General features: G+C 45.9%; 2 protein-coding genes across 2 annotated transcripts in view; one reads left to right on the top strand and one right to left on the bottom strand.

Annotated features, from left to right (window-relative positions):
• Positions 1 to 17,077, top strand: part of LOC128719479 (uncharacterized) — a 47,763-nt gene extending 30,686 nt beyond the window's left edge. Inside the window, exons 2-12 of the mRNA XM_053813103.1 lie at positions 6,990 to 7,125; positions 7,192 to 8,783; positions 8,871 to 9,195; positions 9,566 to 10,042; positions 10,971 to 11,150; positions 11,246 to 11,506; positions 11,939 to 12,238; positions 12,514 to 12,805; positions 16,249 to 16,480; positions 16,544 to 16,937; positions 17,014 to 17,077. Of these exons, the coding sequence (XP_053669078.1) occupies positions 6,990 to 7,125; positions 7,192 to 8,783; positions 8,871 to 9,195; positions 9,566 to 10,042; positions 10,971 to 11,150; positions 11,246 to 11,506; positions 11,939 to 12,238; positions 12,514 to 12,805; positions 16,249 to 16,480; positions 16,544 to 16,937; positions 17,014 to 17,077 (4,253 nt within the window). The remainder of the gene's footprint in view (positions 1 to 6,989; positions 7,126 to 7,191; positions 8,784 to 8,870; positions 9,196 to 9,565; positions 10,043 to 10,970; positions 11,151 to 11,245; positions 11,507 to 11,938; positions 12,239 to 12,513; positions 12,806 to 16,248; positions 16,481 to 16,543; positions 16,938 to 17,013) is intronic.
• On the bottom strand, positions 5,042 to 6,578 carry LOC128719480 (splicing factor 3A subunit 3). The gene is made up of 2 exons (XM_053813104.1): positions 6,483 to 6,578; positions 5,042 to 6,400 (listed from the first exon to the last, which is right to left on the bottom strand). The coding sequence occupies exons 1-2, from the start codon at positions 6,576 to 6,578 to the stop codon at positions 5,042 to 5,044; spliced, it is 1,455 nt and encodes a 484-aa protein (XP_053669079.1).
• Positions 17,078 to 22,755: the final 5,678 nt, after the last annotated feature.

Below are 22,755 nucleotides of genomic sequence, written 5' to 3'. Positions count from 1 at the left end.
GTATCGCACGGTAGGCACGATCGCCCATTACAATGTACCTCCCGGGATTTTGTTGCTTAGGTTATTATCCGAAATTACGATCGTACCTAAGTAGCAAAACTACTAGACAACCTCAAGGTCGTCACCATCAATCAATACTCTGCTCCCCAGGCGGTCTCTATCATGGTCCTAGCTTACTTCAAGCAGGTACTTTGTCTTCATCGTATTGATCATCAGTCCAATCCTGAAGGCTAGCATAAACTCTCCGAAGAAAGACTCAAATAATTTTTTAAACTGGTATTTTGTATGTACCATCTCATAAAAGGGGTGGTTCGACGCATGGTGACGTTCAGACTCTGAACTCAGAGCAATATACCGAAAGTCGTTGCTCAAATCTCATCTAGTTCTAGTCCTTGACTGCAAGAATCTAGAAAGTTACTGCATTATTTTTATTTATTTATTGCTTTATAATACATGGCCGATGCCATAAGCCTATCCTAAGAACTAATCCTAGTATATGTCGGATGTTCGCTAGAAAGGATCGTTAACCCAAAACCAAGATACCGCTTTTATCAAATAGTTTAATCCTGCTTTAATCCCGCTTCCGAGGCGTTATCTTAACGAATACCTAGCAAACAAAAGACGTAAAGCTGTTTTGAAGCTTCCCTACACATTACTCTAAATTATCTTCATCGCGATAAAGGTAATGGTCATTGATGTATTACACTTAGACTCTTTTTTATAGATATCTGTTTCTTTCCATCGGTGGTGTGTTATCTCCACACCGTTAGACTTTTGTCTAAGAAAATGGTTACGAATATCAACCCCCCGTACCAAAATTCTTATCGTCCAGTGACATTCGTTTTTTGTGTCCAGTTCAACTGACCGAACTCCGTTTATCAGCCAGTTCATTACGTAAGCACCCCGAACCTCGCTTGGTGGCAGTAGCAGTTTTATGTTTCGCGTTGACCATACACCAGCAACAGCAACACCCAAAAGCCGAAAAAGAATAAGCCGTACACAAAATCTAGGTCAATTCCTAATTCGAGGGCATCGAATGCGTTCCTGCTGATGACGCTTAACGTCACACACTCACACTCACTCTCGCGCTAATCTCACCATATGCTCACAGGCGCACACTCGCGCCCATCTGCAAAAGGGTTGCTCCGCACGTGTTGTTTTTTGGGGAAGGATTTGAACCGGTTCTCTTGTTATGGTGCCGGTGATCAGCAACTCTTTCCGCATACACTACCCCTCCACCGGGGCACACCATTGCCCCGAAATGACCCGCATCAAACCGGCACGAAGGGTGGTGCACGCATTTTAGCCGACAGAATAATGATGTGCACCGTAGTACATTCGCACAGTGCACGAAAACACGTGCGTCCCGCTCAGCGCTACGTCAGAGCGTTAGTTCGACGCGGTAGATCTGACATTTCATAGTACACTTGATGGTGGTGGTAGTAGTCGCCCGATCTGTCATCAAAGTAGGTTGGGGGGTGTTTGCAGAAACACAGCCCGAATTGTGGTGAGCCAGATGAACGTAGCAAGCGAACAACACAACACAACCCATATATCGTTTCCCCGGCAACATTGCTGCAGCATGGTGTTGTTGTGTGTTCACAATGACCGTCCTTCAACCGGGTGGTAGATTGTGTGTGTGTGTGTTGTTGTTGTTGTTTTGTATCATGGATCAATATGCGGTGGATTCTCGAAGCATCCCCTTTTTACTACTTGGCGCGTATCACATTCTTACCGCCACTTAACCCATTCGCCCCAAACGGCGCGTCCGTCCCCGTGCGGTGCGCTTAAGTGAGTGTTTTTTGTTTTGAGTTTGCCAATTCTGCCCAATGGGTTTTGGGTTGGCTACTATTTTTTTTTTGCTGAGATTCCTTCTTTCTCCCGATTTGCCCTGCGCACGCAAAGACGCAGACCGAACGGTCGGGCGGTCGTGTTGTAGCAATAAATTAACTTCCTTGTTGTGTTTTCACGCTGCCGTGGGACATTTCTGTAGTAGGCACGCGGTGGAGGACTGGGTGTCGTTTGGCCTTGGAAGCTTTTGCCCTTCTTTGTCACACCCCAAAACCGACACATGGAAAGCGATGAAAAACACGCAATCAATCAATAAATCGAAAATATATTTCGCACTGATATGGTCTCCAACGGTGGGGAGGACTTAGCATTGGACTAGCCGGGACCGGACCGATAGGTCAGGATTGGGGACCAGTTTTTATCGGTATACGCGGGTGAGGTATATCGCAGGGTTTGTTTTCGTGCCACTGATAAGCCAGCGGGTAGTAGCTCGAGCGCATGGTGATAATGGATGTGTTCTTACGCGTTTCGCACGAGTTTCAATTTGCAGTAAATATTGATATGGGTTGGGAAGGAAGAAGATCAATCGAGCGAAGGTTACAATTTTGGACCGATCGATACGTGGGGTCTGGTGAATGTTTACAGACTGTATAATAATACCAACGACGTGTGTTAGGTCCTTTACGATCATTCAAGCAATCGCAGGTTTTTTTTTTGGGGGAGCTCGTATTTATCTTTTTCGAAAGGCCAAACAGATTGTATTGGGCCGCGAACGGTGTATTGCTGCCAGCATGGCACCCGATGAGCAACCGACCGGTTCGATTGTCAACCGGTTTGCGTTATTTTTGTACACTTCCTTCGCGGCTTCGCCGGGTGACGTATTTATTTTTATTCGACACTTTTCCTCAAACGCGCTGCACGGCAACGCTGTTGGAGATGCGTTGTGTTTTGCTGCGACTGTTCTATGTTTGGCGACGGTACCACACCGGAGATCGGTGGAGAAGATTTGGATTTGTCAATTCCGCTCGTCACGTGATTTTGGGAAGCCTTTTCACACAAATGCAAAGTAGTATGATGATCGACGAGCGTTGAGGCGAGAAGTTGAAGCGTACAGCAATTAGATTGAATCTGATTTAAGAAATTCTGTCAATCATTCGCAAAACATCACAGTTTTTCGGACAAACTCCATAGAGGTAGGATTGATGCGTAATTCGCAACATTGCGGTAATATTATAAAGCATTGACAGCCGTTTAGAGTTCGAGTTGCAAAGTCGGAGCCATTTCTGGATTCCGTTCAAGTTGAACTGGGAGATCCGAAGGTGATCGGGATTCCTGTGGATGCTCTGGATCTTTCCGGAATACTGATGCCGCATCGAACTATAGAGTTCCAGTTTAAAACACTTAGTACAGATTCGCTTTCGTTCCTGAAAATGTGATTTTCGCCACCAGCACACTCCAGGTCCATCTGAAACGGTTCCGAGTTTACCAGTTGAACGCCTAGACAACTGTATTTTAAAATCATTTGAAAGATTATCACGGATTGGGTTTTCCGAATACACCACATGGAATACTGCGTCATGTGGTTGGTGGTATTGTTGCGGAGTCAACGAACGTCCCAAACAAATTAAAAAGCTGCCAGTATGGGGTTGCTAAAAATTCAATTTCCATTCTGAGCGAGTGTATCTCGTTGTTTGCACGCAGCAAAAAAAAAACACACGCACACTCAACAGTTGCTCCAAAATGGCAATTCACACCTCCGGCCATCGACGTTTCGATAGCGAACCGTTGTGGTGACAACTGTGTAAATAAAATGTGGAATAGTTCTCGTATCCTTCTCATCGCACACGGATGTGTTAACCGCTACCATACACACTCCCCGAGGGAGGGGTTTTTTGGCAACTGTTGGTACTGCTTCTATAACGATCATGTAATGATCCGTCGAAATCTATCCGATTGCCCATCGGTATTTCTGCTTGTAATGTTTTAAACATTCAAAAACCGCACAGAACGTTTCTCGAATTGTCTGGCTGAGCCGTTAGATGATGACTGAACGTCTCTGATAAGTAAGTGAAGAATGTTGTCATAATAGCGGTACGAAACGAAACAATCGCTTCTCATTATCTCGCGCTAAACAGTAGTCTTCATTAGCGATCAATGCGCCGACTTTGAAAGCGTGTCTCTCTTACGCGCTAAACGTCGCAACGTGGTTGCGCACACGACTGTCAACAGTGTCCGCTTAATCGTAGCGATTTGAAAGTAATCGATTTATGCCCTCTAGCAGCGGTCGGACAATTAACGCTGCGCGCTGGAAGCTAACGATCCCCACTAGAAAGGCACCAGCGAGGTTTGCTAAAGCAACTCGCGTTGCTTTAGTTGAATTGAATTAGTTAAGCAAACGCATGCAATACCCCCCGCTGGTTTAAGCCTCCCTTATTGAAGTGTTTTCCCGGAGCCACGATGCTTGTTTTGCACGTTGTTAACACCTTCTCGCAAAAAAAAGAGAGACGAATACGTTGTCGCACAATACAACTGAGACAGGGCGGCTCTTTGAGTGCGCGATAGCGGAAGTAGAGGGTGCACAAAAAAAAATGACTCTTTTCGGTGTGTTAATTGTGTGATACTTTGCACCCTAGGGTGAGCTGTTACAAACGATTTGTTTATCACGCTTTTGTGTTTCATTGTCAAACACATTGCAAACTCTAGCACAACATTGCAGTATGCGTTGGTTCTTATTTAAATATTTCGTACATTCGGCACTTCGCTTTCTGATGTACAATGTTTGCTGCAGCATTACACTCTTAACGTCGGAACAAACTGAAGCGATTATCAGTACCAGATCATATTTTATTCTATCTTAAGCAAAGAAGGTGACACAAACCGTCATAATACCGGCGGCATGATGATGATGATCGGAATCAACGGGCAGAGAAAAAGGTTCTTCTTCCTCGTGCTGCACACGGTTAAATTTAGCACTGTGTTTCGTGAACGTTACTCTTGCACTTTTTCAGCGTTACCCTTTAGCGGGTGTATGCAAATGCCGACGCTTTCATGTTTGCAAACACGGTGGAGACCACCTTTGGATGCAAATTACGAAACCTCGGCACTCGAAGCGTAAACACCGTGCTTGGATTACACGATTGGATCATTCCCGCCGGTGGCGCCAAATGAGGCGGGAGCGATAAGTGTTGCTTTTTTGTTTTGTTTCGTTCGAAGAACATCGTTTCCAACCATCCCGATTGTGTATCCGCTTCTACAGCAGTCCCTGCTTTTGCAGATCAAGGTACACTTTCTTGCTGAGAATGTTGCCGCGCGAATCTTCGAACTCTTCCTCGTTCGCCGGTACCCACATCTTGGAAAACGTTTGCTCCTTCACCTTGTCCCACAGTACCAGCGCGTCCTCGATCTTCGTAATGTTGGCGAAGTGGGCCGTGTTCGGGATGCCGAGACAGCGCATGCCGTGAGCGTGCCGCCACTCGGAGAAATGGTTCTGGAACGCTTTCGGCCCGTTGTACTTGTAGTTGCCGCAGATCTCACACTCGTACGTAAAGTGTAGCTGGTGCAGCTTGTACAACCAGTACGGGATCGGTTTACCGTCGTATCCAAGCGGCAGGTTCTTTGGATTGTACGGTATACCGTCGTCATCGTCCGATTCCACCTCGTCCATACTATCTTCGTCGCTTTCGTCCAGCGTGTAGCGAGCCTGCTTGCGCTGCAAATTGATTTTCGTCTCGTAAATCTGATCGTCGACCAGCTCCGCCAGCTTCGCAATCTTAAACTCCAGCAGCGCGATGTCCTTCTCCTTGTTTAGGTTCATTAACCGCTTGGTTTCGTTTTCTTGATTTTTGTCATCCTTCGAGGCGAACAACCGTTTCGCTCGCTCGTCTAACGTGCCGCCACACTTCATGCCGAGTGCCTGCAGAGCGGCCTTGAGTCGATCTAATCCGAGATACGTTAGATCTTCCCATTTGGAAAATTCGTGCAAATTGATCAGCGCATCGTCGTCTACGTCGCGCACCTTTTCCCACCCGGACACGATGCCGTTTTTCCACATATCTTCAAACTGAAGCTCGTTCCGCTTCACCGTATGATCCAGCTCGAAGAACAGCGGTCTGCTCCGGGTGATGAAGGAGTACAGATAATCGTGAAGCAGCTGCAGGTAACCTTTGTACTTCAGGTTCTTCAGTTTGCGTGGAATGTCGGCAAACTTGTTGAACTCCGATAGGTACGTAATGTAGTCGATTTTGTTAATGCTCTTCAGATTCACGAAGTTATCGTAGCATTCGTGCAGATCGAGATACTGGCCGTAGTTTTCAACGTCACTGAATTTCACCACCTCGGCCAAGTATGCCGGATCGTTCAGTTGCTCCTTCAGCTTGTCAAACTCGATCGATGCCGGTACTGCCACATTGTTGCCATGGTTGGAATGGAACTCGATCAGCCCATTGAATTGGCTGTAAAACTCTTTAAACTCGTTCACGCTCATGTTCGTGATTTCCTGCTTCCGCTCGCCATCCTTGTCTTGGTACAGCTCCAGCAGGGACTTTGAGCACGTCTGGTACCTTTCCAGATAGATTTTGATTCGATGATCGGCAAGCACCTTCTCCTTCGTCTGTTTTAGGGGTAGGACAGATTGAACACACCGATTATCTTTGGGTTATATCGACACTACTACTATAGTAACGCTCACTTACCGTCTTCTTTGGTATCATCAACTCCTCCGACATGGCCATTACCAAGCGGTCACATTCTTCATGCAAACGGCGCTGTATTTCAAAGATAGTTTCCATTTTCGTTAAACTACTTTAGCTCCCCTTTGAGCGATGCTGATGGCAATGAAAATGGAATGAAAACGATTGCCTAAACACCAGGGAAAACGCCGAAAATACCGAATTGAAAATTGGTCTCGTTGAAAACGCTCCAGCAGGCAAGAAAAAACAAAACTCTTTGACAGATGGTCAAGAACTGAACACGCGCATCGAAACGCATGCGCCCGAAGTTTCCCGAAGCTTGACAATGCGTTTGAAGTTCGAAACAAAATGGCTGCCTCGAGGTGCGCCATCTAGGTGTGAACAGTGAAATCACTGTTGTGAATAATTTCCATTTCGAAAAGATCGTTCAAAGGAATGTTTTACAATTGCCAATAAAACAAGATTATTCATAAAAGGTAATTTATTTGTTTTTTTTCTTTTATTTTGCAGTGGTATATGCCGACTATGCGTCGTCTGGGCGTTCGTTGCAGTTTTTAGAAGATTATATAAATAAGGAAGTTTTACCGGCGTTTGGTGATATCAGCTGCATATCGGCCGTTACAGGATTGCAGTCACATTTATATGAGTAAGTAAACTGGCAGTCTGTACTTGAATTTCACGCGAATTGTACAACACCTATCACATCCAACAGCAATGAAGCCCGGGACCTGGTGCGTGCAGCGGTCGGTGCCAACGGTGAAGATGAGATCGTTTTCTGTGATAATCCCGCTGAACGGTTGTGCTATCTGCTGTCGAATCCAAACGTGTGCGACCTCACTCCATCCCAGTTTCACAGCAGTTCTCACAGTGCCATTAGCAATCTTTCCCTCGGCGCGTTGCACCAGCAGTCGCTACAGCTCGGAACTTCACTCCGGCACAATAGTTTCTCCAATACTTCCAACCTCTCGGACAGCGTGGTAGACGTTAGTAGCCAGCACCAGCAGAGCCTGTCGGTAGCGCCACCGATCCTGTTCGTGAGCACCTCCGAACCGATAGCTAACCTACGCTCGTGGATCGATGCCGGTTGGCAGATCGAGCGTATAGTGAAAAACCACGAAGGCTTCCTGGATTTGGTCGATTTGGAGAAACGGTTGCAGCACTACTCCGAGTCACGGCGAAAGATGGTCGGTCTGTTCTCCGGTGCGTCCCGGCTGACGGGCATTCTGGCGGACGATGTGGCAACCACGATTCTACTGCACCAGTACGACGCACTTTCCATATGGGACCACTCGATGGCGGCATCGTGTGCACCGATCTGCACCAACCCGATCCTACCCGGTGCACAGAAGGATGCCATATTTTTCCACTGCAATCGGCTGGTCGGTGGTGTGCAGGCCCCCGGGGTGCTAGTCATTAAGCGTAGACTAATTGAACACAGTACCTCTTTTCTGACGGATTCCGTCGGTGTGGTCGGTGCGGTACGAGCGGGACTCGTGCTGCAGCTGAAGGAATCGCTCGGCTCGCAGGCGATCATGGGTCGCATGGAGAAGACGTGCAAGCAAATGTTGGCCCACGTGCGTACCATTCCGGAGATTGCGCTGCTCGGTCCGCCGTGCACAACGGCCAAACGGCTCACGACGCTCTGCTTTATGGTGCGCCATCCAAGGGGCGCCTTCCTGCACCATCGGTTCGTGGTAGCTGTGTTGAACGATGTGTTCGGTATTCAGGCGACGGCCGACAATATGGTGAGCGATTCGCTCGGTATCAATCCACAGCTGATGGTCGAGTATGAAAAGCTACTGCACGACGAATCCTTGAGGGCGGGCTGTCTGCATCCCGGCTACACCCGCATCACGTTCCCATTCTTCATGCCCGAATCGGAAGTAGCCTTCATCTTGGAAGCGCTTAAAATGGTCGCTACCGAGGCCTGGAAGCTGCTGCCCCAGTACGAAGTGGACGAACGGTCCGGCGAGTGGCGCCACCATTCAAACTCGCTGGCAAAGGAACGCAAATGGCTCGGCGCCATCCGGTACATCGATGGGAAAATGTTATTCTCCGACCGGCGCATTTCGGGCCCCGGTTCATTCCCCCAGAACTACTCCGACTGTTTGCAGACGGCGCGGAATCTCTTCAACCGGGCACGTAAAATGGCGCAACGGTCCACCACGGAGGAAATCGTACTGAAGCACCCGAACGCGGCAATGGAGAAGCTGCGATGGTATATGTTGTCGGGCGAGGCGCACGAATTGCTGCTAGGGCACTCACATAACGTAAAAAACACTGTACCTTTCGATCCTACTAGAAGTAAGTGTAGACGGGTAGTAGTGCATCTCGCACTGATCGGTGGCCACGTACTGAGCACAACTTTTTCTATTCCAAACTTCTCCACAGTACCTGAGAATTCGTCGCTGATGTTGATTCATCGACACCACAGCCTGTCGGCGTTGGACATTAAACGGTTCAAGAGCCGCAGTTTGCCAGCGTCTCCGCTGCAGATAGCGAACCGTCGTCAGAACTCATCCTCCCCGTGTCAGTCGCACAGTCCCACACCGACGTCCTCACCGCCCATGGTGCGATTTTCGGTCGGAGGTGAAGTCACGACCTTGCTCAACTCTTCCCCGATGGCAACGGGCCACAGCAGCCATAGTACCTCCGCCGGGATCGTCCCAGCTTCTTCCGGTCCCATCGGGCGTGACATGAACGTCAGCCGTAACAGGTAAGATTCGCGCAAACTGTCCCTGGACTAGTCGGTGAGGAGCATGTGTGTGTGTGTGTTTGTGCGTAACTAATCCAACACCAAAGCAGTTTGGCTGGCGTATGAGAGCCTGCAATAATTAATCTGCTCGCTGCCGCCCGTTCTGCACGTTCAAGTGAGTGATGCGATCGGTTCGACACTACGTTCATTTCCTGAATGATCCATATTGTTGTACGCCCTACTATTCGCCCTTTATCTTGGACAGCAATTACTTTAATCTTTAATTACATTCATATGTGTGAGCTCTGAGCTGCACCGATCGCATATAATAGATTAACTCGTTTCGTTCCACCGTATATCGTGCGCGCGGCTGGATAATCTGGCACCATAGATGTCACAGCTGGGGAGCGGCCAGCTATCGCACACAAGCCGGTGGCCTTACTACACGGGACGTGAACTTAAGCACGGCAACGCCCAACGGACATGACACCACTCAGCCGGCCAATTCGATTGCCCCAACCGTTAATGCGAGCCTGCACGCATTGGGACCACAGACACGCGCGAGCCTTGGGTTGGTGGAACCGCACCAGCACCTACCGTACAGCGTGCAGCGATCATATCAAACGCAACAGTCAATGCCGGCGGCCGCGTCACAGCAGCAACGGCCGCCCCAGCTGCGACGTCCACTGTCGGTGGTGGGTACTTCGCCGATTCCGCTGCCCGCGACGACTGTTCGCCTACCGAAGCAGAGATCCTGTTCGTGCAGCAGTCAGACGGACGTTAGTCTGCAGCAGCATGAAAGCTCACCGCTGCCGGGCACGGCGTCACCGACACCGAGCCTTCCTAATCTACGGTCGCTAATGGGAAGGTTAGAACCGAAGTGCTGTATACCCGTTGCTGGTTGTAGCCACACAATCCGTTTGCATCCCTGTACTCTCATCCGTTTCCTTGTTTTTTTTGCCTCCACTCGCACGATCATCATTTTTGCTCGTGGCTTTCCGTTTAACCTTCATCGTTGCTGCATCCATTAGGAACATCGTAATGAGTTTTATGTTTTGCTGTTTATCAAACTACGTTGCTTGGACTATCTATTAGTTAAACTCTTAATTTAGTAAATCATCCTCTGTGCTCTCGCCAGTATCGTCTTCGGTGTGCTTCTGCATGTGCGAAGCTTGATCAAAGTTGCGTAAAAAGATTTTCAGCAATGCAGGGTTTTTCAATAGATAGGATATGGTGAGCCCGACTTACAGGGTTTGACGATAGATAGGAAATGGCGTGCCTTAACTGATTGAATCGCGCAAGCGAATAAGATAAACCGGTGAGATTGATAGTGAAACACAAAACACATAAACAGCTTGGCCGAAATGGTATTCACTAAATTGTGCCATTTCTTATCCATATTTTGCGTCAAAATATGCTGTGGTTCACTATCAATCTTCCCGTTTATCTTATTCGCTTGTCCTATCTATTGAGCATATCCTATCGGTTGTAAAACCCCCTGAAACAGTGAACAGAATGGCTTTTAATAATTGCTTAACGTTTAAACGTTGCTTCTCATAATCTTAATTTGTCAAATTTGCATGTCCCGCCGCGTTGTTTGTGTGTGTTTTTGTTTTGTTTATTTCCTCATCATTCTAGGCGTGGCTTTCTGTTATCATGTTGATGTGCTTAACCATATCCCGATGCTTTGATGGCGTATCTGCCAATGCTACCGTCTACTAAAAACGATTTTTCATCACTTCTTCTGTATCTTGTCTATTTCCCCATGGTCGCGTTTCATTGCGCTGGGGTTTTAGTAGCTGCAGTGAGAGCACGGAAGATATCCAGGCGTACGTGAAGGAGATGACGAAGGAGCTGGCCACCGAGATCAAGTCCGAGATACGGGAGGTGATCAGCAAGGTGGAGGACGTCCTGGAGAGTACGGACAGCATTGAGATGAGCAGCCTGGTTAACTTCAATTCGCTCGGACAGTTAAGGTAAGGCGCAAGGATGATGTTACATCCAGATCTGCCCAACCATCAAACGCTTGACATGTGTCCTCTTGATCATTTCCTCCCCTCCCCCAAAACAGCCATCTACCGGTGGAAAACAAACGCGATTCCATCTCTACCAGTGATGTGGTCGACTACTTGCGCGAGTTCAGCAAAGAGATGACGAACGAGGTGAAGTCCGAGATACGGGATGTCGTGAACGCGGTGGACGAAATCATATCCCCGGAAGGATTTCTTGGCTCGCGCAAAAACTCACCCCCGGACATAGTGCGCAATGGGGTGGCGGCTGGTGGAACGGTCGCCGGCAACCATGGCCACCCAGCAGCTGGAGGACACAAACTGTAATTGTCGTTTCGGGCGGTAGAACTTTTAGTATAGTAGTGGCGCGTGTGAACCCATTATTTTCGGTTTTGTCTCTCTACTGTTATTGTAATGTTATTGTCACTGTTTGCTGGCACGGCTTTAGCTCTCTCTCTCTCTCTGTTCTGTTCCCCACCAATGCCGTAAGCTAGTTAAACCATCGATCGCTAACGGGAACCATCCACGTTTCTCTCTTTTTGTCTCTTTTTTCTCTCTTTATCTTCCCGTTCTGTCGTTCCCTTTCCATCAAACACAAATATGTGTCCTATATGTGTGTGTGTGTGCGTATTGTCCATCGCTTGCAAAACAAAACAAAACAAAAAAACACGTCACATAATCCTTCATCCCTTCATGGCCGCCCCCTCTCACATACACATCCCAACGCTTTCGACGCCATACTAAAACACCTATAGCTTGATCAAACAACGGTACAGCGATGTAACGCCGGACGCAAAGATCCATCGGCCACGGTCGGCCGACAACGACAATAGCAAGCACCGATCGGAATCGTTCCCGAGACCCTGTTCGGCCGCCAGTCCGGAACATATGGGCATCATGGGGCCACCGCACCCTTACGCCGTTGGTGCGATTGCGAAGTGTTTCGATCCACGGTCCACCATGTCCTCGCAGGATTCGGGTATCAATATGAACTTTTGTGAGTCAGCCGAGGAAAGTAACCGGGCGCGCGTGGGACGAATGGCCGGCAACGATAGGTAAGGATCTTCTCCCCCCGGGGGGGGGAAAGGGGCACTAACATTCGAAACGAACCGCTAACATATTGTCATGCAGATAGGCGATATCTGTACAGTCATCTGTGGCGTTCTGGAACTCGGGCATGTTGGCTAGTGAAGCGTTCCTCATTTAGTTGCTTCTGGAGTTGAGGAAAATATTAAATGTCTTTTGATGGGATTGTTTGATAATCTGTCCGGCATGGTTCGATGAAGCTTACTAATGTTCTCCTTTTCCCCTCCTTCCCAAACACACACAGAATACGCACAGTCTCCGCCGATGTGGACGGTTCCAGCAAGCACACCATCGCACCGCGACGCCTCATATCGGAACCGTCGGGTGGCTCGATCCTGGAAACATCTCCCACTGCGGATGGTGGTGCTGGTCACGCAGACAACGGTACCGCCGGTGGCAAGAACCCGCTCACCCGTCAGCAGCACGTCCTCAACCGCACACCGTCGGGCGATGCGGGACCCATCGTTCCGGCACCATGCGTCTCCACCATCCAGTGGCACCAGATGCCGAAGGAAGTTTGGAAGCAGGCAGCCGAGGTTAACGATTAATTTTGTGCCACATTACCACATTGCCTGCAAAACGCTTCATAGTTTGTTTTTCTCTTTATCCGGCCACGAGACGCGGCCGTTCATGTTTCCATTTGTGTGTGTGTGTGCATGCATTGCATTGAAAATTTTGTGCATTTAACGACCGGATTCGACTGGATTTTATCTGACGCCACGGATGGAGTGAGGTGGACGCGTTTGCTGCGGGTTGGCAGTGTAGACTCCAGCCCGAGCAAACTATACGTGACACAATAGACCGTCTCACAAACGCACACACACACATACACACATACATGACTGTATACCGGAAGATGGTGGTGTTGCACGTTTCACCGACAGAGCGAACCTTTCACTGATACATCGTGTTACGATTCGCTTCACAATCATCCAAACGACAGTGAACGTTAAAATGCAAACAAACCACACTAACACTAGACACTAGTTTGAGGCTGGTGCTGGGGTATTGGGCGGCTTATTAAATTGGATGCAATACATAACTCCGTTGCATGCCTTTCGACGTACATGCGGCACTACTGTGCGGGAATACCCGGGACTAGGAAGGGGTTGGAACGGCAAACGAATGCATTACTAATTCATGTAACAGATGTGTTTTTAAAAATTATAACTAACCCCAATATTAACCCTTACTTTAGGTGAACAATAATGAAATCAAAAGAGGAGAGAAAGAGAGAAAGAGAGAGATAAAGAAGAAAGGAAAAATGTGAGGAGATAGTGAAGATCGTCGTGTCGCATTCGAGTTCGAAATCGTTAAAAATAATGTTGTAGGATGTAATATGTTCTTACTTTTTATCTACTTTACCATTTAGCGTTTAGCTTGTACACGTTATGTTAGTTTTTGGGTGCATTCTCCATCCGATCATGTTTTGGCAAAAGAATGCTCGTTAATGTGTGTGTTATTTTTGGGTTTTCTGTTTTTTTTTCTTCTTTTGCCGTTATTGTTATGTTTTGTTTTGTACTTCACGAGCACGATACAGTCAGTTTTCCGCGTTTCATTGTCTCGGTTTAAAGAAGTTTGTCTGTTTTTAATGTCACTTTTGTTTCTTTCTCTTATTCCCTTTTACGGTTTTGTTGCATAACGTTCTTCGGTTCTATCTTGTTCGGTTGCTGTCGAACGTGTGAAAATGCGGAACAAACACAGTTGTTCGTGAAGTTGGCGGAACTGTTTAAAGTGTAAGATGGACATGTGCGGGTGGACGCTTGTGTGGCAGTGGAAAAGGTTTGCGGTGGAAGAAATATTAAATCTACACTTCACGGGCATTTTGCTCTCCCCCCCACACCCCACTTCACGAACGAAAGTCATATTGACGGTGCTGAAACAAGCTGCCGATCTCCGCGTCCGCCATTGGCATGCCAGGGGCATCGGCCACAACGGCAGAAACCACTTGTAAAAAAGAATGTAACTTTCGATGCGAAAAAAGGAAAACAGATGTAACACTATCGAAATTGAAACTATTTTCTATCTGTAGTGCTGGTGTACATCTCTTGTGTTTGCATCATTGCTGTATTTACTATTTACCCTAAGTCTTCGCGCGCTATATAGTAGCGAACATTTCCTTGCCTGCAATTGTAAACTAAAGTATGTAAATTTATCGGTCGCCAATATGTGTGTGTGTGTGTGTTGTGGAAACAGTTTCCAACTGTGAATGAGTTAAAAGCTTTTGCTAATGTATCGTGTACCTTAGCACATGTTCAAGTCATTAGGAAGCAAATGAAACAGAGCCAGAGAGCGAAGGGTGGAGGAATTGTTTATTCATGTAGATCGTTCGACAGGAAATGTAATCTTCCTTATCCGTACAGTGCGGCCATCGTTAAGAGCAAGCGGAATCCCGAAACCCGGTTTGTGATACAGGCAGGAAGAGAATAATGCTAGAGATAGAGACAAAAAATATACATATATTTCACAACAAGTTAATCAAAACATAACTTTTCTTAAGTAGCTTTTTTAATCGTTAATTTTCAAGCCGAAAACAAACTGCTTTGTACAGCGTAATACATGCCAGGAAAGTAAACGCCGTAGCATTTGTTTAACATCAGTGAACAGTTTTAAGATACGAACGGTGTAGAATAGAGTTTTTTTTTGCAACAATACTGTAGACTTCTCCTTATGGTATGGGTAAGAAAGCTCATAGAACTTGTGTTGGTTCTATCTAGTGGTCCGTACTTTCGGGACTGTGATTTCATAAGAGGGACAGCTTAAAATGTAGACATGGTAATATATCGCTTTATTTAGCTTCACTGGCTTTGGTCCGCTTTGCCCCTAACGGCCATGCTATCTGTGACTATATTTGTGTGAAATTATATTTGTCCTTTTATCGATTTTTTTCACCAAATTAAGATCAAATTATTTACCAAGCTCAAGGTGTGAACTGTTCGAAAAATAACCGTATGCAACGGGAGGTTTGAAATTCTTCGCCATAGTTTATATAGTGACACACAGGTGGCGCAACTGTACGCGCGTGCCAGGTGTTCTTGTCTTGGATAAATAATTCCCGTTTCTATGAACGTCTAAACAGTTATCGATGTAGATGGGAAAGTGCAGGGTTCGCTAAAGTTACTTTTGGAGCTAATTGGATGTGAAAATTAAATAAGTTAACATCTAAATAATTAAATAATTTTCGGGGAAAGGGGGAAAAATGATGGATTTGAATCATAAGATTAGTTTTCGTAAAACTTTTTTTTTTTACACAAATTCTTATAAAAAAGATTAGTCCTCGTTGACATTCGTTGGGAGCTAATAAACGCTTGTAGAGCGAACAGTCATTAACCACTATATGCTTAAGGTTCATATTTTGGCGTGTATTTTAAATACTTTATGTGATTTTATCTTACATAACAAAAATGTTGCAGGTTCAACCAGTAGTGCAAGGAGAGTCCTGATAAAAAAAAACACTTTGAGATGTACGGAGTCAATCATTCCCAAATGAGCACTCGCGATTTGAGCGAATAAATGGGATCGAATAAATAAATGCATGCGCCAATTATGCATCAAATCGATTAGTTATATGTAATAGCTTCTATGGTTAACGCACAAACTGTCGTACATTCGTAGTGTTGTATACTAAAAATTACGCTTGGCAGAGAGGGTTTCTATAACGAACGCCCTGTTGCTGTTGCTACTCCTCTATGCACGTCATTCAGTATCCTTGAGAAACTTTTCCTCACTAAACAGACGCACACCAGACGTTGGGTATGCTAATTGGATGCCGGGACAGACGAGACGCGGCAGAAGAGACGCTTCGAACCGCTCATTATTAACCGCCCGATTAAAAACAAACACGCACTAGACGGTGTCAGGATCGGGTAGCTCCCGTACGCCAACTGGACCAGTTGCAACCCAGTCGTTTTATCATCACCCCGCTGATACGTAATTGTTTCTGCAATGTTCTACTCTACACGGTTTGTTTTCCCACCAGGCGCTAGACGAATATCAAATGCTGAAGGAAGGCGATCGTGTCCTGGTGTGTCTGTCCGGCAGCAGCTCGTCCCTGTGCTTATTACATCTTCTGCACCAGTTTCGCCAAACCCGGCAATTAAAGGTGGACCTGGCCGCCGTCACCGTTGGCGGTGGGGACTGTGGAGTTGACCCGCGAACACTAATGCTGTACCTGAAGGAGCTCGGTGTGACGTACTTCTACGAGCCGCTTGGTAGGTGGTGGGCAGACAATTCATGATTGGAAGGCATTTAACTTACCCGTTTCGCCCAACCAGCTTCACACGACTCGGTTAGTGAACAGCTGATGCATCACGCCCGGCACAGGCAGTACAATGTGCTAGCGATGGCCAGCACGCTAGACAAGCTGGCCGATCGGTTCCTCTCATCACTGCTCTACCGCGGGGAGCTGTGCGCACTGCAGGCCGTACAGCGTTCCGAGCCGGCATCGAAATCACTCGAGGGAGATGTGCGGATCATTCGGCCGTTGCTGTTTGTGCGCGAGAACACATTCGAAGCGTTTGCCACCACGCGCGGCATGCCGTCACGCTCACTGACGGCGCGGTCCACCGGTGGCGACACATTGCGCGAGCTGTTGCACAAGCAAGAGCTGATCAATCCGCTCGTATATCACAACATTCGGAATGCCCTAAGGCCGATCCTTTCACTGCGGTATGGATGTGTCGCTATGGGACGCTATGAACTTAATCGCGAACGTAATCGATGCTTCTTCGTTGTCCCATTACAGCCCAACGGAAGCCTCCAAATCGGCGTACGAAATGCTTCGATCGTCCTTAAACACGCGCGAGTAGTTTGGCACCGACGAGAGGGAACAAGCAGCGCAGCACCACGCAGGACCAAGTCAACATTATGCTGTAATTGTAAGGGAACAATGTGAATAAGTAGATCTGGAAAATACAATTTAAAATTGGAAAACTACTCAACGCACACTGTAAATTAAGTTGAGTTTGAGAAATATAACGTTTTACAATATTAGCTGTATATTGTAGTCCTACTTCTCCTCATATATTTAATTTCTCAAAATCTTCTCATCGCCCCACTATATTTCTTCTGCAAAACAGCTTGTAGGTCCTAGTAATGATTCCTTTTTTTCACACGCTCCTTCCGCATCACCCAAAAACCGAAAGCATCGAACTGAAAAAAAAAACCCACGACCATCTGTTAATGACCTTTATGATGGATGGTGCGGTGGTACGTGCGCCGCTGTGCCTGTGGCTATCAATTGCTTATGGTCAACATAACACCTTTGCGGGGATTTCAATTTGCAAACATACGAACCCTCCCCCGGGGTGCAATAATGACATAAATACGTACGTATGTTTATGGATGTAATTATCATTAGTTTTTATACGCTACCGTGGTTTTTTGCGCCGATTTCCGCAACTGGTGTGCCGTATTTGCGACACGATGATGATGGCGGTGGGAAAGTGGCGTGGACAGTCAAGAATTGCTGTTTGTTGCACCCTTGCGATCAATTATTTAATTACATAATTCAGTACACACACACAAAAAAGGGTTGCGGGATTTTCATTTCCTTCGAGTAGGATCGTACGGTTTTGTTGCAACTGGCTAACTGGATCGCGGGATCACTAGAGGGTAACATCTCAGGAGTAAGAATACACAGGAAACGGATTGCTGCCTGGGGTTAATGGCTCAAAATGAATTTGATTCTGAGCAAAGTTTTCTCAGCCGGTTTTTCACAGCTCGCAAAAGGCTGTGCAAGTGCGAATTGGATTGGAGAAAGCTTCGTACAACATCGATTTTATGCTGCTAAACCTTAAGACCTTAGCTTATTCGCCTGCGCGATACAGGGCTCACCGTATCCTATTTATTGTAAAACCCTGTAATTTCTTTATGTCTTTCATAATGCATTCAGGGATAGTATACAGGGTTTCTCAATAGAAAGGATACAGTGGGCACACTTCACAGAATCGAATATCGTACAAACGGCAAATGGTAGTGAAAAGTAAACAACTTTACTAATAATTATACTGATAAGGTTGAGAACATTTGATTTCATACCTCAACTATTGAGCCTGGCTGATTTGACAGGGCACGCGATTACATACACAGTTTATACGAATACAAAAAAAGTTGTTGGTGTTGCACTTTCAATTGCCACGTTTATCTTATTCGTTTCTTATTCGTCCGATTCGTATTAGATGTTTCAGTATGCCCACCATATCCTGTATATTGAGGAACCCTGTAAGAGGATAATTCTTGCGTTTATGAAAGCAAATAGATGACTATCTTGGGAAGCTCTTCATTGTATGTTTTCCACTACCCATCGTTCGGGAAATTGATGAATTCTTTAATAGTAAACTGTTATATTTTGTATTACGATCAATCGTCAATATGTTTCAGGCAACTTTCAGTCAGCCTGCACACCTTGGTAGAGGTACAGATGCCACCAGCGCCTAATACACCTGTTTTCCCTGTTTCGTATCACAATTGGATTGTTGACTCTGAGGTTGTGTGTAAACACTTTCAATTTTTTTACCGCAGTGACCAGTTGGAAGACAAAAAACACAAATAAGGTAATTTTAAAATAAACTATCGCCTATCGCATTGTTATCTGTTTGATTAAAAAAATACTATGAATGGAACTATTTCTAGCTGTCAAATAATCCGAGCAGGTCAAATAATTGCCAAAAATCCAATGGTGGTGGCGCACGATTCGAACGTAGTGGCACACGATCCAATCGTAGCGCCGCGCATCCGAATGATATGGCGTGCAAATCGGCGGAGGTGTTTGGAAGTAGCAATTTTTGTTGTTTCAACGAAATATGATAGAAAAAAACGATTCACTTTACTGAGCCAACGATAACCACCATTAAACATAATGAATTTAATGAAAAAAAAATATTTTTTTTTACTAATGTTCCCACTGTATATGGTGGTATGGTTCCTATTGGTGTTATGTTTTGTTCATCACTTTATCACTAACACTTTTTCTCATAACACTGAGGTAATCATCCAGTTCCGTCCTCCATCTTCTGTATGACCTGTGTGCTTTTTTTTGCGTATTTTGGAGGTCAATTTGTCCCTTAAATGACAAGAAACGGTAGACTGTTTCTTCCCGTACAAACATGACCCCATCCACTGATTTGTTTATTACGCTCAATCCTAGTAGCCTCCTATTGTCGCTTCATTTTGTTTGACAGGAGTTCTAGTTTCTATGCATTCGCTACTACGACCACAATAGGCACGTGCCTGTTTTTTGGTACCTATAGTGGCACTATGGTCAAAACCACAATAAAAACGATAAAAATACACTCAAAGACAGGTTTATTTGCAGCTTATTGTAGTGATGGTAGTTTTACCACCACTTATCCACCACTATTGGTACACTTACCCTAAATCATGTCGGCAAAATCGTCTTCTAATTTTAATTGCACAGAAACATCAGTAAGGCCAGAAAGTTGTTTAAAAAAATAAAACGAACCCGTTTTACAAAGTTTTTGTTAGCAACATAGTAATAATAACTTTGCTCACCTATCTAGAAGCACCCATGCAGCACGTTTCATCCAGCACGTTAAATTCGATACGGCTTTGTTTTTATTCCTGGCTGAAGTAATTAGCAAGCAGTGGGCAAATGCAAGCAACATTGCGTCTTGTACAACAGAACAAAGTGAACATACTAGTTTCAGGTGGATTAAGCGTTCCTTTGCAAGATTAAGATTGTTCTATGGTTAACCAGCGTCTTTGTGTCGTTTCTTTTCCTCATGGCATAGAAAAAAAAAACCGCGACAAGTGGCGTAAATGTGTTCGCAATCAATCCATCACAAAGTGTGCACCCAAAAAAAAAAAGGTTAGCAAAAATGGTGAAAGGTTCACGCAACCAGATCATTACCGGTTGTTCGCGCCCGTCTCACACGGCCTTGCCTGTAATGAAGCGTTTTCTTCGGGCACATCCGGAACCAGAATCCATCGAAGATCCATTTGCCGGCCAAGTGGTCAATTGGCCGTGCTACGCGATATGGGTGATGCCATTAGTAGCCCGCTTGGTTTCCCGCTTTCCCCACTTTACCGGTGGGGCCGTAGCCTTCCAAGCAGCGAGAGAAAAACAGAAGCACAATTTCCTATTTGGGCTAGATCAAACCTGTAAAGGTGGCCAAGTGCAAATGGAATCATCTCCCGCTGCTTCCGTTCACAATTCCATCATGTTATGCTGTCCACACAGCTCCACAACGGATAATTGATGCCCTGCGAACTTTCAGCCGATTGATTGATTTTGTGCTGCGAAGGGCAATAATAATCTCACGTCTGCGCGCACAACCGGGGTCGGGGCCTCCCCTGTAACGTTGACCGTCGCGTCGCGTGAGCCGATTTGTTTCTTCGCGGCATTTCGGTTTGTGATAATTTTCAATATCAATTATTGCCTTTAAATCCATCCATGCGGCGGTTTACCCCGGGGTTCCTCCTGTAACCACCGTTGGCGCGCGGCCGGCTTGTTAATCGTTCGGCTAATCGGTTGCGAGGTCGGACGGGCAGAAGAAACTGTACCGTTTCTCCTGGCTGTTGCACGCGGATTTCGCCGTTCGCCACCTCATCGCGATCAAGTGCCCTTATGCTACTAGAGTGACCTATAATCAGCATGCAAGCCATCCGGTCCCCGTCAATGCGGGGGGGAAGGCGTCTGGTAGTCACTAATTAAGGTCACCAGGTTCTGCGAATCCCCGTCCTCGGTGTCCAGCCTAATCAGTCCACCTTTCTCCCTCCCCTTCATCTCTCCCGCGATCAGATTGATTAGATTGTTGCTTGGCTAAATGGTGCGTGTCATAGATTTCGCATTTCAATCATCGCATGTTGTGGGCTCGCGCAAAAGTCAACCTCGGCCAGAGGTCAAAGGAAAGATACGATATACGGGCACCGAAAAGCCTGTGATGACTATTCGCACAAGCGCCGACAAATGGTTCCATCAAATCAGTTGCATTAGCCGCCCGGGTTGGTTTGTTGCTGTTGCGGGTTGACGGTACCAATGCGGTGTTTTCCTACACTGCCATTGTTCCGAGTCTGCAGTTGTACCGATGCGAGTATGATTTCGCTGCAAAATAAATACAGGGTTTTTAGACGATAGAACAACGCAAGCGCTTATCACTACAAGCGCGACACATGACATTTCAACGGTCTTTGAAGACACCACTCAGGATGGATTTTCACAGCCAGACGATGATTGTTAGTAACATTTACTATATTTTCATGAAATGAAAGCATATTTAATTCGATAAATGCAGTAAATATTTTTTCTCATAATAAAAAAAAAACATCGTTTGGTTTTCAAAATCCTTCCCAGAGCGCGTATATACTGGTCGGATCGTACTTGGTTGATATCATGTGCTTGCATTTAAGTATGCCTGCTGAGGTTGTGGTGTCTTCAAACACCGTTGTTGGAATGTGCTGCGCTTGTTGTGATAGGTCCTTTGCGTTGTTCTGTCACCTAAAAAACCCTGTATTTACTATATTCCGGGTGCTAGTAGCCATTAAGCATGCTAACAAACTGCATACCGGGTGTTTGCAAATTCGCAAGCAAACAGTTTCGTTAGCTAGCGTGTAAATTGATACGATAAATAATTACACTAATAACCCCCTAATCGATGCAAATTTTATTTTGCAACCGTTTGTCAAATGGGAGTTTGAAAAGCACAATTCTTTGCAAGGAAACTTTAAAACAAGTGTCAACAGTTTAGTTTAAAATGTAAAAACTAAACTACATTTATATCACATAAATTTACTGTCGTATGTTCGGAATGCGATTATGAATTAGATAATTAATTCTTGCTGTTATAACCACTATTAACTGTGTTTTAGCTTGTTAAGTACAGCTATTTATTAAATACGGGATTTTTCCTCTCTCTTACAATATATAAAATTCCATCGACCGGTTTCTTATCTTTACGTGATCTCCATGGTGGTTGGATTCTACCGGCTACGGTTCAAATTAAACCGCTAATAATATCTAATTATTTTTAATATATTCTAATGTACGGTGTTGGTACAGGGTGCTTCTTACAGATTCTTGCATGCCTTTGGCCTATTGACCTGTGGGAATTCTTGTATTGGTCTGTTATTAAAAATAGTACACACCAAGATTGATCTAGCAACCGGAACCGGGATCCATCCTAAGATAACACTGGTATGAACAGTCGGAACGGAAGGTGAACCCAACGGTGTTCATTTGTGCTATTATTTTGTAGATATTGGCAGCACCGGACTAGGAAATGTAGATATGAAAGGAAGTCCGATCAGTTGCTCAGACAAGTGTGAAGTAGAGATGACTAAAATCTACATTCTTCTGGAGTGAAATGAGTCTCACTCTGGGACATTTCGGAGTACACACTGGATTGAACGGTTATCGACCGGGAGAAGGTGCCTCAGACTGCAAAAGCTCATGGAGATATTTTCGATCGTCTGCGGAGAACTGGCGACTCCGAAATCAGAAACTCGCAATTCGTCTCTGGATTTAACT

Source organism: Anopheles marshallii, chromosome 2 (genome assembly GCF_943734725.1).
Source record: "Anopheles marshallii chromosome 2, idAnoMarsDA_429_01, whole genome shotgun sequence".
NCBI classification, from domain to species: Eukaryota; Metazoa; Arthropoda; class Insecta; order Diptera; family Culicidae; genus Anopheles; species Anopheles marshallii.
The sequence above is the reverse complement of the archived record's forward strand: the minus strand, read 5'-3'. Positions and strand labels throughout refer to the sequence as shown.